Genomic DNA, 14,287 nt, shown 5'->3' with positions numbered 1-14,287 from the left:
AAAAAAAAATCTCTGGTCTCAAAATGTAGTTTAGTTAAATTATAAATGAACGGCCAATTACTTAATCAAACTATAATTATATATAATATTATACTCTTATTTCAGGGCGGGTTTTCCAGACAATCAGAGCACAATGACACTTGACTAAATTAATGGCTACTTTTACAAATATACTTAAATTCTATGTTGAACATCAACTAACCAATTAATTTCTTCTTTGATGGATGACGGTCCTCGATGTCTTCGGTCAAAAGAAGCAACTACTGAGAGTAAACAAAGGCTTGGCCATATTCTAGCTTTCAGGATACGTCCAATCCACTGGCGATCCGAACAGAGTGAATTTCGTCCTTCATTGATATAATATTGTTGGATGACTGCTGACTCTTGATACCTTATCTACCACTGACAGTAGAAAAAAGGTGGTCTGCACCATCTGTATCCAGATGTCATTCTCTGGGCAACTCTACCACAAAGTCCCTGACCAAGAGTCCTCTGTACCCTTTCTTCATTGTTCGATCTTAGATCGAAAAACATCGATTGCAACACTTCTCTAATTCACTTTCAATGATTCAAGATGTAAATACTTCATTAATAATTGTTATTGTCTTATATTTCTTCTTGAATTAATTTGTACTACAATCGTGTTAGAGTAACAACAAAAGTTGAAAACAATTCAATCTACCGTACTCGACATAGCAGTAATACCACAAACTTCGGAAGGACGCGTGCCGCCATCTTGAAATATTTTGAAACTACTTAGTTTTCGACTCCATATCTTCTGAATGATGTAGTCGGTAAGCTTGTTTTTTTTTTTTTTGTTTCATAAAAGAAAATCAATTAATATTTATACATAAAATAAAATATAACTAAAACCACTATACATAAAAAACGACTATTTATCAAAAAACAGGATATTACAACATACAATGTTTATATTAGTTTTATTTACATGTTAATTTTACTGTCATAAAAACTCTGAGGTATCACTTTATTCAGAGTTTTTAACAAGTCATGAAATAAATTGTTAAGGATTAAAATGTTTTTGTCCGAAATAATACGATAAAGTTGAAAGGTGGACTGCAGCAATTTTTCACCAACTCTGGATGGGACTGTTAACATAGATAGGAAGTAGAACATTTTGATCAAAAGTTGCTGGCTAGCTATACTTGCTGGAAGTGTAGTCTATATAAAATATAATCAATATATTTTCACAAGCATGGCTGTGCTAAAAGGTTATCATGTTTGAGCATGTTATGCTTATACCACATTTATCCATTCATGTTCCCTTAATAAAACATACAATTTCAATACATAAATAATAAATATATAATACATATACACTAACATAATAATTAATTACATAAAATTAATATGGAAATAATACTAAATTACATGCTTTTCATTTAACAATTAGTATTTATTGGTACTATATGACCAATAAAAATTAAATCTTAAATCAATTTATTCTTTTTCTCTTTAAATACATGTCTTACGTTGCTAGTCCATGACTGAGCAAACTTACATTTTTGGAACTTATTAACCAAGTAAAAATGCAGGCTAGGCATGTACTGAGTTTCACACAATGAGAAAACAGTTGGTCACTGTTAAAACATGATACAATTAATAGCAAATTTAAATCCGAACATTAACTGAAGGGGATCTTTAAGGGGTTTAATTATATTCCAAGCAATCATAACATGTAGTAGACAGTTTTGAGCCATATAGAGAACCATGGGATACACACATGTGGTAAAAACTCTGATTTTAAGATTCAGCGATAGGTTGCTTTTAAAGATTCTTATTCTTCTTTCCATTTCCATATTCATATTTACTTTGAATGTTATGTTCTCTCCCCTTAGTAAACGTATTCCTCTCGGAGTTTGGCTGTTCTTGGCACAAAATACCACTTGGCGGTTAGATTTCAAGGTAATAGGTTCGTTTTATTCTCTTTTTTTCTCTATCTTTATTTTACCACCCCTTCTTTTTTCAATTTTCCTTACCCATGTTATTAGTTATGTTCACCATATATTATTATTGTTGTTTTCAAATTTTTTTTTTCTATTCATTTCTTTTGTTAAACTTAACTTATATTTTTCTTATTTATCAATTATTATGGTTACATATATTTTCTTCCTCTCAATTTTATTTTTCTTTCCATATTATAATTTTTAAATTATTAATAACTAATATATTCATATTTCTTTGCATTATATAACTCCATTTTTATTTTATTTCCTTAATTATGTTATTTTACTACTTATTCAATTACCTATGTATACATTTTATTTTCCACTTCTCTCATCACTTTATTTTTCTTCATTCACATTCTGTTTATTTTTTATTTTCTATATTCATTGGTTGTTATCTTGTTCTGTTCTTAGCCCTGAAGAAGGCTAGAAACTCTAGCCAAAACATTGGCAGGATTAAATAAGTTACATCAACCTATTTGTATTTTATTTTGACCACACCCCTTACCATCATCTCCTCATTAAGTCATCCACGGTCAACTACCTCTCTTAATTACGTATTCCTCTACATATTCTATCTCAATATTGTTTAAATAAATTGGTATTTCTATTAAATTTGTCATGAGTTTTGTTTATGATGTATTTACATAAATTTAATATTTCTTCCTTATGTCTACTATTTCCACTATCATTCTTCTTATACCGTTGATGTCCAGAGATATTAGACATATATTGTCCCCAAATCTTAGGTTGTTCGGCATTTTTCCATTGTCGGATATTTACAGGCTTTCTCAATTTAATACTCTGAATAATTTGTTTAAAACACAATTAAACAGTATTGGAGATTGAGGACACCCTTGTTTCACCCCTCATTTCCACCTTCTCTATCCAATGGCATGAATGCTTTTCTGTTTCTATGTAACTCTATGATGACTTCAATGTAGAGTTTGTTTACGCCAGATTAACAGTGCTTCCCAGATAAATTTATGTCTGATCGAGTCAAAAGCTTTGAAGTAGTCCATACAACATAAATATACCAGCCTGTCATATTGTCTAATTTTCTAGATGAGCTGATTAATACATTGGAGTTGATCTAATGTACTGAAAGTGAATTGAAAGGCAGCCTATTCTATATCATGATACTGATATATTATTTCTATTATTATGTTTTTAACATATAACAAAATAGTTTGTAGGTACTTAACTGAGTTAATGAAAAATGAGGCGAAAATTTTCTAAGCTATCCTTTTTTCCTTTTTTAGGTATAACTATAATCCTGCTTACTTCCCACTCACTAGGGACTCATTGATTATTTTATTGAAAATGATACCAAACAGTTTTATAAACAGCTTTACCTTCAAAAATAAGTACACATTAGTATATTTAGGATTAAAGATCATTCCATCTAATAGACTTATACTTAGATATGTTCCATTTTCTAAGTATCAAAATGATGATTTACCTGATTCAAATTTCTACAGATATGCATGGCCCTTCAATATCAATTCACCAATTACCAATCATATTCAATCACAAGTACATGTCTAAAGAAAAGTTAGATTGATTTATATCCTTGTCAATTACAATTAAGAAATTCAATATATCATCATTAGATAATAATTCACCAATCTTAAACAAACAGTCACCATTCAACGTTACATTTTGTCTTAAAGCAGAATTACTATTAATACTTAGTAATCCAATAGAAATTTGTAAACTTTTTAGTTTATCCAGAAGATGTGCTCTTTGTAAGCATAGCTTCAAGTTGGCCAGAATAATGTCTTGATAGATATTATAATTTTCAACCATCCTAACAACAAATGTTGTGTTACTTATATACAAAGGCTTTACATTATCACTTACATTAACATAATAAAAGAGAGAGAACATATTCACCTTATCCTTTTTCATACGAGAAATTTCTAAAGTACATTTGTCAAGATAAAAGGATAGTTTTGGGTTATTATTAAATTTGATGTAAGATTGTAAATCGGCAATTTTTCTATGATCTCTGTGATAGTTCTTTAATACAGTAATTTTAATCAGTAATTGTGCACAAGACAAATCACCATGGTGAATAGCTACATCAATAGGTGTGAAAAATCTATTTAGTGATGAAGACCTAACATTAATATCAGCACCAAATTTTAACAGTTCATTAATAATTTCCAAATTTTTGTAATATTTAACCACAACAAACAGAACTGAATTACGTTTGTTGTCAGTCGCATTGACATTTGCTCCACACTTTAAAAGCTTTCTGACCACGGGTAGTCCCTCCCTATCCATAACTGCACAATGTAAAGGTGTTTGACCAAAACTATTTTTCATATTGATATTTGCCCCATGTTTAAGAAGCACATCAACAATTGACAAACCTTTCTTCTTAGTTATTGCAGAATGCAGTGCAGTTTCTCCATCAATGTTCACAGCATTGACACTAGCCCCATTTAATAGCAAACTTTTAGTAACTTCTGGAGTAGTTACTAAATGAAGTAAAGTATTATGGTCTTCCACCACAGCATTAATATCAGCTCCAGATGACAAGAGGTTCATAACCTTAACATGTTCGCCTTCCATAACAGCCAGAAACATTTCCTCGCTAAGATTCCTGCTCATCTTGAACTTAAAAGTAACAATCCAATACATTTAGTTTGTTATTCAATTAAATAATGGTAACATAATCAAACAACTATAACATGGCGATCCTAGGAACTAATATTTCAATAATCGTGAACTATACACTCTCCTTTTTAATTCCAAAGAGATGCCATTCTAACCAAGAAATGATTCTGAAAATAAAATGAAATGCAAAATAGTTTATTATTCTGGGATTAGATCCCTTAAGAACAATTGTAAGGTAATTTTAATTTTACATAATTTAATTATAACGTTAAGATAATAACGTATATAAAAAGTTCTTCAATTTGAAAAACGGCGTGAAACCCTGCTCTTCCGTCCTCCGTGGTAGCCTTACTTATCTGACTTTTTAAACAGACAATTATAGCGAGTAGGTTAGTCGATGTACGACATGTCCCAATCTCACAAGAGATCATAACACAAAAAAAAGCAATCCTTCCCCGCCGTACTCGCCCGGCTAAGACCCCGAGGAGCGACGGTTCTATGCCACTTTTGAAATATTAGCTTAATACGGAAAGAGGAAACTTTAAGATAGTTAAATCGAGCAATATTTAAAAGCGCCTGAAATTCAAAAACGGCCATCCTGGGTCTTACCCCAGTCTCATAAAGTGGATAGACTTAACTAGGTTAAAATGTGGCGGTTGAGCATGATCTTAAAAAACTCACGTTCTTGTATGACCGTTGTTCCAAGAAGATTACTTTCTTACAATATATTGAATCCCTGACCCTTTAAGGGTCGCAGCATTTCACATTAAATGTTATAACTTTTGAAATATAAGCTTGAAACGGAAAGAGGAGACTTCAAGATAGTTTATTCGATCATATTTGAAAAGCGCCTGAAATTGAAAAACGGCATAGATATGCCGACATGTATATAAATAATTTTAGATACAGAGATAAACGATTGGTACATGACGCATGTTACAGGGAATGGAGTTCCAGTGATATGCAGCTAAGGTATATAAAAATGATTTATCAAACACGTTCCGTGAGGTGGAGGATAGATGTCAGATAAACGGGACCTGGTAGTACGGAATTGAATTGAAGCTTTGAATTAAAGGTTTAGGATATATGAGGGGCGCTAAGTATTAAATACTGGCATCGGAAGTATGAATAGAGCTACTTATGAATACCAAGCTTTCATACCTTCGGTAGTGAGAAGAAAAATAAAAAAAAATCCTGTATGTAATTCAGTAAATTTGACTATCATGTAAAGCCGAATCAACACGTTTGCCAATAGCCTTAAATCCAGAATATCTACAATTTCATTGTAAACAAAGAGTAACTAACATTTTCGGGTGAAAATTACCTCCGATTCACCCTGTTTTCAATAAAAAATGGAATTATTCATATAGTATTCATGAACTTTATTTTAACATGTTCAATGGAGAAATATTTCCTTCTTTTTGCCTGTTAAATGGGGAATGACATCATGGAACACACCAGATGAGCTCATCGCCGTTTTGTTTCTTGTGTTAGGTTACTTGCTCGTAGTTTGTGTTTTAATTGTTACTATTGTTTTTAAAACTGATAAAGCAATGCCAGTTGTCAATTAGCTCATCTTGATTCTCTTCTTCCCCATCAGTTAGATCAACAAGGCACTCAGAAGCCAAACTTTCACTTTTCACTTAATTTAGGCATATTGTAATAAATTACTTTAAACAAAACTTAGAAGTTAACAATAACATTAAGTTTTCGATGGAGAGGTTATAAAATAAGTTTCTCATTAAATCCACTAAGATCTCATATGCTTAACTTAACTTTAAATAAGACTGCTCACAATCCTTAACTTATAACATTTAACATGGTAAAACATTTTACATTTAACACATCATGAATACCCCTTATATAAAGATGGAAGGTGACATAAATACCAAAATAACAAAGTAGGTGGTACTTAATCAAAAATTCTTAGTACTAAATAAATGATAAATTCAACTTTCATCCCACAATTTTTATTATATAATTTACCTACCTATTTACCAAACCTATAATTTTTTAAAAAATGTATATTTGGGCCATGTCAATTCAAAACAAACCGAAAAAGTTAATGGACATTTGAAACAAAATATTTATACTCAATCGATAAAATTTTAAAATATACAATCTTAAGGTAGAGTTAATTATTTAATCCAAAAGTACTCAAAAAACGATGGGATGTGCACAACTTATTGGTCAATTTCAAAGCAGCTTATGATTCCTTAGCAGAAATTGTCGTCGGAAGAACATGCCTGAGAGTTCAACTAAGCCCTAGAAAAAGAACATCACCCGAAAATGATGGGGTACACATCGAAATGAAACCAAGTCCTGAGATACCCGACATTGCGTCCAAGGAAGTAACCAAGATGGCATGGAAAGACTAATAAGAAAAGTAGAGGAAATCGGCTTACAAGCAAATGAAGGTAAAACAAAGTATATGACTGCAAGTCAAAAAATCCACCCTAACGATATTAGCAAATAGTTTCTGAAAGTAGAAGTTTCAAATACCTCGGCTCCACAATAACATCAATAAATGATCAACGGACTGAGACAGAACTTTTAACAAGAGCCAACAGAGCCTTTTCTCTCTGTTAAGAATACTGAAATCCCAAAAAATCTTATGCTAAGGGTGTAAGCCATGATAAAGCCACCTCTGATATACTGCTGCAAGAACTGGGCTCTAACAGATACCCTAAAGAGCATAATCAAAATTTGGACAGAAAGTCCTCCCTTCATTACAGGAGTTTTCTGGGATCAGAGCCTTAACACCAGGAGGAGAAAAACTAACAGTGAACTGCTTGTCAAGACTGGTCATTCAATAGGGGTATTCATGATCTATGTTAAAGCATGTTAAATGGAAAAACTCGTGTTAAATCGAAAAAAATTGCCTTCTTTTGCCGTGGTAAAACGAAATAACATTTAACACGGCTGAGAGTCTGTTACTTGGTCAGTTAAATCGAGAATGACGTCACACAATAGACCAGTTGAGATCGCCGCCATATTAGTTGTTGTGACTTTCAATACAGTTGTCAATTAGCTCATCTTCATTCTCTTCTTCACAAGTTTGAAGATCAATAAGACACTCATAAGCTAAACTTTCACACAAATTCCACTTTTCACTCACTGTAGGCATGTTTTAATTAATTACTTAAATCAAAACTGAAGTAAACAATAACATGAAGGAAGGTTATAAACATAAAGGCTTATCCAACAAGTTGCTGAGAAAATCCGCTAGGGACTCTTATGCATTTAATGTTTAACATGACTTCAAATAGGGCTGCTCACAATCCTATAGTTATAACATTTAACATGGTAAAACATATAACATTTAACACAACATCATGAATACCCCTTATATCTCATAATATGAGGGCAAGGAGGTTAAGTTGGAAGGGATATGTGGCTCCAAGCCATTGATCGAGCCGCCTCTACATAAACATGAATGCCAGTATAGTTGGCAAAAGACTAACTGGGAGGCTAAAAACCAGATGGATAGACAGAATCGACTAAGATGAGAAAAAGCTGCATACAGCTAACTGGAAAGCAGTAGCCATAGACAGGCAGGTGTGAAGAAGGTTGGTTCTAGCACCCAAAAACTACAAGGTCTATAGAACAAACTTAAAAAAAAATACTTTATATATTTATGTAATTAAATTAACTAATATCTAAAAAAAAAATCGATAATTAAACATGAATTTATAAGTTATGTAGTGTATTTCATTGAATTTTGATTATCTGCCACTTACTTTGCTCATTTCCTTTCATTCTGCCTATCTATATTGTGTTACTTTTATAATGAAAATAGTGTAAATCGAATGAATTAGCCAACAAAAGGCAAAATATTACACAAGCATGTTGTTCTTATATCTTACAGAGAAATGTTATTTCCTTTGTTACATTTATACAAATCTTGGATTTCTACCAAGTCACAAATGAGTAGATACATCTTAAAACAATATTTTAGGAAAACTTGTATCAGCACTTTGATAATTAACCATTGTAATCCCATAGATTCAAGGAAAATTACATCAACATTTTTACTTTTTTTGGAGGTAGAGGAAGAGAGAAAGAAAGGAATGTTTTAAAGTCCTCATGTTCTCTAACATAGGACAAGAAAAACCAGTAATGATGTAAGTTCCCATCTATTCTAGCCAGAGTGGGAGTCAGGCAATTTGTAGCTGAGGGAGTTGAGACATCACTTCAGCAACCTTGAGTTTGCATGCACCTTGGTTGACTTTGATTTGTAGAGGCCCCATGGAATGAAAATTTGACACTCTGACTGATTATTTTGTAGAATAAAAAAAATTAATGGAAACGTCTAGATTTTCTCCAGGGGTCTGTCACAAAATGAGGTTCACTTTCAAGAGGCCAGATTCAAACCAGCTAAGATTTTGACAGGAGAATGTCAAGTTTGTGGCTAAACAAGCTTCATCTATTTTATTTTACTAATATATCAATATATTAGACTCCGGGAAGTGAAAAACTTGTTTTAGGGTATGTAATATAACATTCTACCATCAGGAATCTGTTTCATAATAAAGTACAAACTAATACTATTAATTTTGTAGTCAGCATTTTGTACAATTACAATGACTTATACAATTCTGCCAGATATTTTTTTACTTTTAAACTTATATAATATCACTAATAGTTGCCCCTATCATGAAATAAAATGTATTAGTGCTTGTCCTTTGTAGTTTGTGTACTTGTATTTATGGGCTAATACTATTGGCTTTCATTATGAAACAGACCTCTGAACACAAATATGAAGATATAATCATTTACTTAATTTAATACCATGTTCTTAAACAGAATTTAAAGAAAACAACTTATTTTGAAGTTTTATGATGATTTGTAAACTAAAAACTTATTGATTACTTCTTAAGCCTTCTTTTGAGACAAGCTTTGGTCCTATCACATTTTAGTGGTTTTCTATTTCCTTTACAATGCCAAAAGCCAAAATGAATATGTAACATCATTAATAATAATAAATGATCAATTAATGTGTATACAAATTAGAAATTAGCTAATACCTAATATGTGTAACCATAATTCAAAGAAATTTTCAGATATTCCACTTTACCATTGAACCGATGATAAATCTGATTGAACATTAAGATAATCAAATACATCATAAAACATACAATGTTATAATAAGCATATAACATATTTAATGTTATATCAGTTTTATTTGCAAATTAATTTTATTGTGATAAAAACTTTGAAGTGTCTTTTTAACTGAAACTAATTTTTAATTGTTAAAATTTATTTCTATCCAAAATAATACCATTAGGTAGAAAGGTGGACTGGAGAGATTTGCTATAAACTCAGGAGGGGAGTCGGGTATTTACTAATGTAGTACAACATTCTGGTGGTTAAAGATGCTCAAGGATGCATAGTCAATATTTTGACACAAGCATGCTTGTGCATGTGTACAGTCATTTTGTGTAAATATTATACTCATACAAGCCAAAATTATACACATGCTCAATCACCTCTAGGCAAATAGATTATCATACTTGAGCTTGTATGTACACCTTAGGCACTTATCCATTCATTTTTCCTCTATATAAACATATAATTATATTATAATAAACAAGTAATACCTAGTAGTATAAATTGATATATTAATCAGGTAATAATCATTAATAATATACATTTTATTTAACTATCAGTATTTATTCGCTCGACAAAAACAATAAAAATGAAATCTTAAATCTACTTATTCTTTTACTTTTTAACATATGTTACTCAGTCACAAGAGCATATCTAAAGAATAATCAGATGAATTGAAATTTTTGTCAATTACAATGAGAAAATTCAATATATCCTCATTAGATAATAACTCGCCAATCTTAAACAAACAATCACCATTTAATAAAACTTTTTGTCTTACGTCAGAATTCCTATTTATCCCCGGTAATTCAAAACAATTTTGTAAATCTTTTAGTTTATCCAGAAGATGTGCTCTTTGTAAGCATACCTTCAATTTAGCCAGAATAATGTCTTGATAAATACTATACTTTTCAATTATACTAAACACCAATGCAGTGTTACTTATATATAAAGGTTTCACATTGTTACTTCTATTAACATAATAATACAAACAGGACTTCTTATTCACTTTATCTACTATCATATGCAGAACTTCTAAAGCACATTTCTCAAAAAAAGAAGATAATTCTGAGTTATTACCAAATTTAATGTAATATCGTAAATCAGTGACTTTTCTGTGATCTTCATGATAGTACTTTAATACAGTATATTTTATGAAAAATTGAGCACAAGCTACATCACCATGTAGCATAGCTACATCAATAGGTGAGAAAAATCTATTTAGTGTTATAGACCAAAAATTAAAGTCAGCATTGAATTCTAACAGCTCTTTAATTATTTCTAAATTTCTGTGATATTTAAGACCAAAATAAAGAACTGAAATACCTTCCCTGGCAGTTGCATTGACATTTGCTCCGCACTTTAAAAGCTTTTTGACTATAGAAAGAGAGGAATTCACCATAACTGCATAATGTAAAGGTGTTTCATTAGAATTATTTTCCACATTGATATTAGCACCATGTTTAAGAAGTACTTCCACAACTGACAAACTTCTCCCAGATATTATTGCACAATGCAATGGAGTTTCTCCATCAGTGTTCACAGCATTGACACTAGCCCCATGTAATAACAAACTTTCAGTAACTTCTGGATTAGTTACTAAGTGAAGTAAAGTATTATGGTCTTCCAGAACAGCATTAATATCAGCTCCTGATGACAAGAGGTTCAAAACCCCAACATGGTCGCCTTTCTTAACAGCCAAAAATATTTTCTTCTTAAGATTACTGCTCATCTTGAACTTAAAAGTAAAAACCCGAACTCTATCAACTGACTTACTTCCAACTGACTTTCTTCCAATGGCGGGCTAAGCTCTACTTATAATTCCAAAGAGGTGCCATTGTAACCAAAAAATGATTCTGAAAATAGAATGTATCCATCTGTTTAAAGTGACATACTTGCAGGGTATATAAATTATATCAGTAAAAAGAAAACTTAATTGAGTCCTACAGAAAGCTTTTGGTGAGAAAGGATTGTAAATCATACAAATTCTTTGGAATAATGGGTTTGAGTACAGGTCGTTACCGCAAGTTGAAAGTTGCGTTATCGAAAATTACTGAAAGGTTTTAATGATATTACTTTTACAGCAAAGTAAGTCTATATAACCGTAGGCTAAAAAAGAAAAACCTCTTTTATAATTTTAAAGCTTACCTTCACAAGAGGAATTTGGTGTGAATAGCAAGGTGAGGGCTACAAAATGGTGTTCTGGTGTCAAGTTGGCCAGAATTTGTTGCCCACCCATTAAGTGTCGATTTTAGGGTAAAAATCAAAGAGCGCTTGTGCTGCATCCACAAGTTTGTGTTTAGTTAGCTAGTTAGTTGTTTAGTTTTAGAACCACTAAAAGATAAATATTTATGATCAACGAATTTTCATTAATTGAAGAATTTTCCCAACCTTCGGATTTAATAATGAACTCTAGTTTAAGAATGTATATTCTAAAATCCAACCGATTTGGCATAAATACACTTTTTTGAATCTTGTTAATTTAATTTAGTGGTTTATTTTATATTTAACATAGGACTAAAGTTATAAATATTTATAAACATAGCACTAAATATTTATTAAGACATAATGAGTCTAAGTAACTAAATTAACAAGTACAGGAGCACGCTCCTCTCAACCCACAAGGAGCGGCTGCTCAATCAGCTCAGTGTCAAAGATCAAGTTAAGACTGGCTTCTCAAACGAGTACCTCCTACAGACCGTAGGTTTGGCCCACTAAAATTGTTACTAGGTTGGGAGCCGAGGCGATCGAACCCGGTATATTGGTCCAGCTTCTTGAATACTAGAATGAGGACTTGGTTGGCACAGAATAGTGGCAGTCTGTGGGAACGGAAGGCGGTCCAGACCACCTAAGAACAATCTTTAAGGTGTTAAGCAACACAATCACCCAGCAGGAAGCAAATGACTGGCATCTGAGATACGAGTAGGTTCGACTGGCCGTCTGGAGCGGCCAGTCTACTCTACATAGAGCAGCCACTCCCTTCAGGTGGAGCAAGCACCAATATGTTCAAGCCTTTCCTGTATTCCTCCTCATCTGCGTACCAATGATCAAGGACGAAGTTCTCCCATGTATGCTCAAAGAAGGACTTAATACCCTACTCCCCCGGATTAGGGTATTGCTTACAACCTCTCTGGCATTGTGATATATACTAGAGACATGGAGGGAATCATTAATTGCTTTCATTCCTAAGATTGGAAAGGAGGACTAGTGTCGCCAAAGCATATCATATCACCTACTAGTTTATCCTCCTTTCTCTTTAAGACTCAAGAGAAGTTGGTGGAAGTTTTCCTAACAAGTAACGTGCTACCAATCAACCCCCTTCATCCAAGACAGCACGCATATCTCCAGGGAAAATTTACTGAGACTGCCCTGCACTCCTTGGTCCGCCTTAGGACTCTTTTTCGATGTAGAAGAGTCATTCGATAAAACAAGGCCTGAGGCGGTCTGTAAAGCATTATAAGACATTTTTGCCCCGCATTCGATAGTCAGCTGGGTCAAACTTGTTCTTAATAATAGAATAATATTTGTTTCGGAAGACGGTACTAGGCTACAGGCGCAGGCAGTGAATGGATGCCCTCAGGGGAGTTGCATCTCACCGTTGCTATAGGTCTAGTTATGGATAGCCTATTGAGAAGACTTGAGGATGCTGGGATATTCGCGCCAGCATTTGCTGATGATGGAGTGATCCTCATTACAGGAAAGTTCATGAGTACCATGATGGAACTAATACAAGTCGCATGCAATGTAGTACAGACCTGGTGCATTGAAATGAATCTTTCAGTAAACCCACCAAAGACAAGAGTTGATTCTATTTACCAGAAAACGGAAATTTGGTACATTTCAAACCTCGACTTTCTTTGGCATTCAACTTCAACTAAGCCAAGATGTCAAATACCTAGGAATTAGTCTGGACGCAAAACTGCAAAAAAAATTAAAAGAAAAATTAGTGCAGCCTATTGGCAAGTAACACGCGCAGTTTCTTTAATACCGCTCCACTTATCAATTAAAGAGGTATTAAAGCGCTATTAGCCTATCTAACAATGAAAGAAAATGAAGGCAGTGGACAGAGACGAGAGAAGTTATTAGTCATGCGACAATTGCTGAAGTGGTGGAAAGTGAGTCACCAATACTACGAGAGTGGTCTGAAAAGTTTCCGACCGAAACGTGTAGATGGCAGCACTCGTAAATAAAAGCAAATAAATTTCGTTGTCCATCTGTTGACAGTTACCCACCAAAGTTTGGTAACAGAAATTCATCCTTATTAGCGCTGCAAAGTGGGGCGAAACTTTGCTTAACAATAAACAGTTTTTTTTAAATTATTTTAATACCTTCATTGAGTGTGCGCATGCGCTAGTTAGCAAATGAACATATGCTACTTCGTGTCCCACAATAGACTATTTTTCAGTGAACTAAAATAAAAAACAGCAGTGAAAAAACAGTGTCAGTGTAATAATAAGTGATACTGCTCACATGAGAGCTAAAATATAGGTGAGTTGTCGCTTATTTATAAACTTGTAGTGAACAGTATATGCGTTCCTTAATACTAACAGCAGCCATAGACTCGTATTAGAGATAACAACTCCAGC

General features: G+C 32.8%; 2 protein-coding genes across 3 annotated transcripts; both read right to left on the bottom strand.

The window, feature by feature from the left end:
- Positions 1 to 74: 74 nt before the first annotated feature.
- LOC106688154 (ankyrin repeat and SOCS box protein 8) lies at positions 75 to 4,699 on the bottom strand. 2 transcript variants are annotated; one of them, XR_001344284.3, is made up of 2 exons: positions 3,430 to 4,699; positions 75 to 3,322 (listed from the first exon to the last, which is right to left on the bottom strand). XR_001344284.3 is itself a non-coding variant. In XM_014432481.3 (2 exons), the coding sequence occupies exons 1-2, from the start codon at positions 4,614 to 4,616 to the stop codon at positions 3,769 to 3,771; spliced, it is 762 nt and encodes a 253-aa protein (XP_014287967.1). In that variant the 5' UTR covers positions 4,617 to 4,699; the 3' UTR covers positions 3,655 to 3,768. The 2 variants fall into 2 exon arrangements, 1 of the variants encoding a protein (XP_014287967.1); XM_014432481.3 differs by lacking the exon at positions 75 to 3,322 and having other exon boundaries at positions 3,655 to 3,777; positions 3,864 to 4,699.
- Positions 4,700 to 10,341: 5,642 nt separating this feature from the next.
- LOC106688152 (alpha-latrocrustotoxin-Lt1a) lies at positions 10,342 to 11,433 on the bottom strand. The gene has a single exon (XM_014432478.1). It carries the CDS (start codon positions 11,431 to 11,433, stop codon positions 10,342 to 10,344), a length of 1,092 nt encoding a protein of 363 aa, XP_014287964.1.
- Between the last annotated feature and the right edge of the window lie 2,854 nt (positions 11,434 to 14,287).

The sequence above is a fragment of the Halyomorpha halys genome, unplaced genomic scaffold, assembly GCF_000696795.3.
Source record: "Halyomorpha halys isolate HHAL.00 unplaced genomic scaffold, Hhal_1.1 Scaffold1066.1, whole genome shotgun sequence".
Lineage (NCBI taxonomy): Eukaryota > Metazoa > Arthropoda > Insecta > Hemiptera > Pentatomidae > Halyomorpha > Halyomorpha halys.
This window is presented reverse-complemented; position numbering and strand designations above follow the sequence as displayed.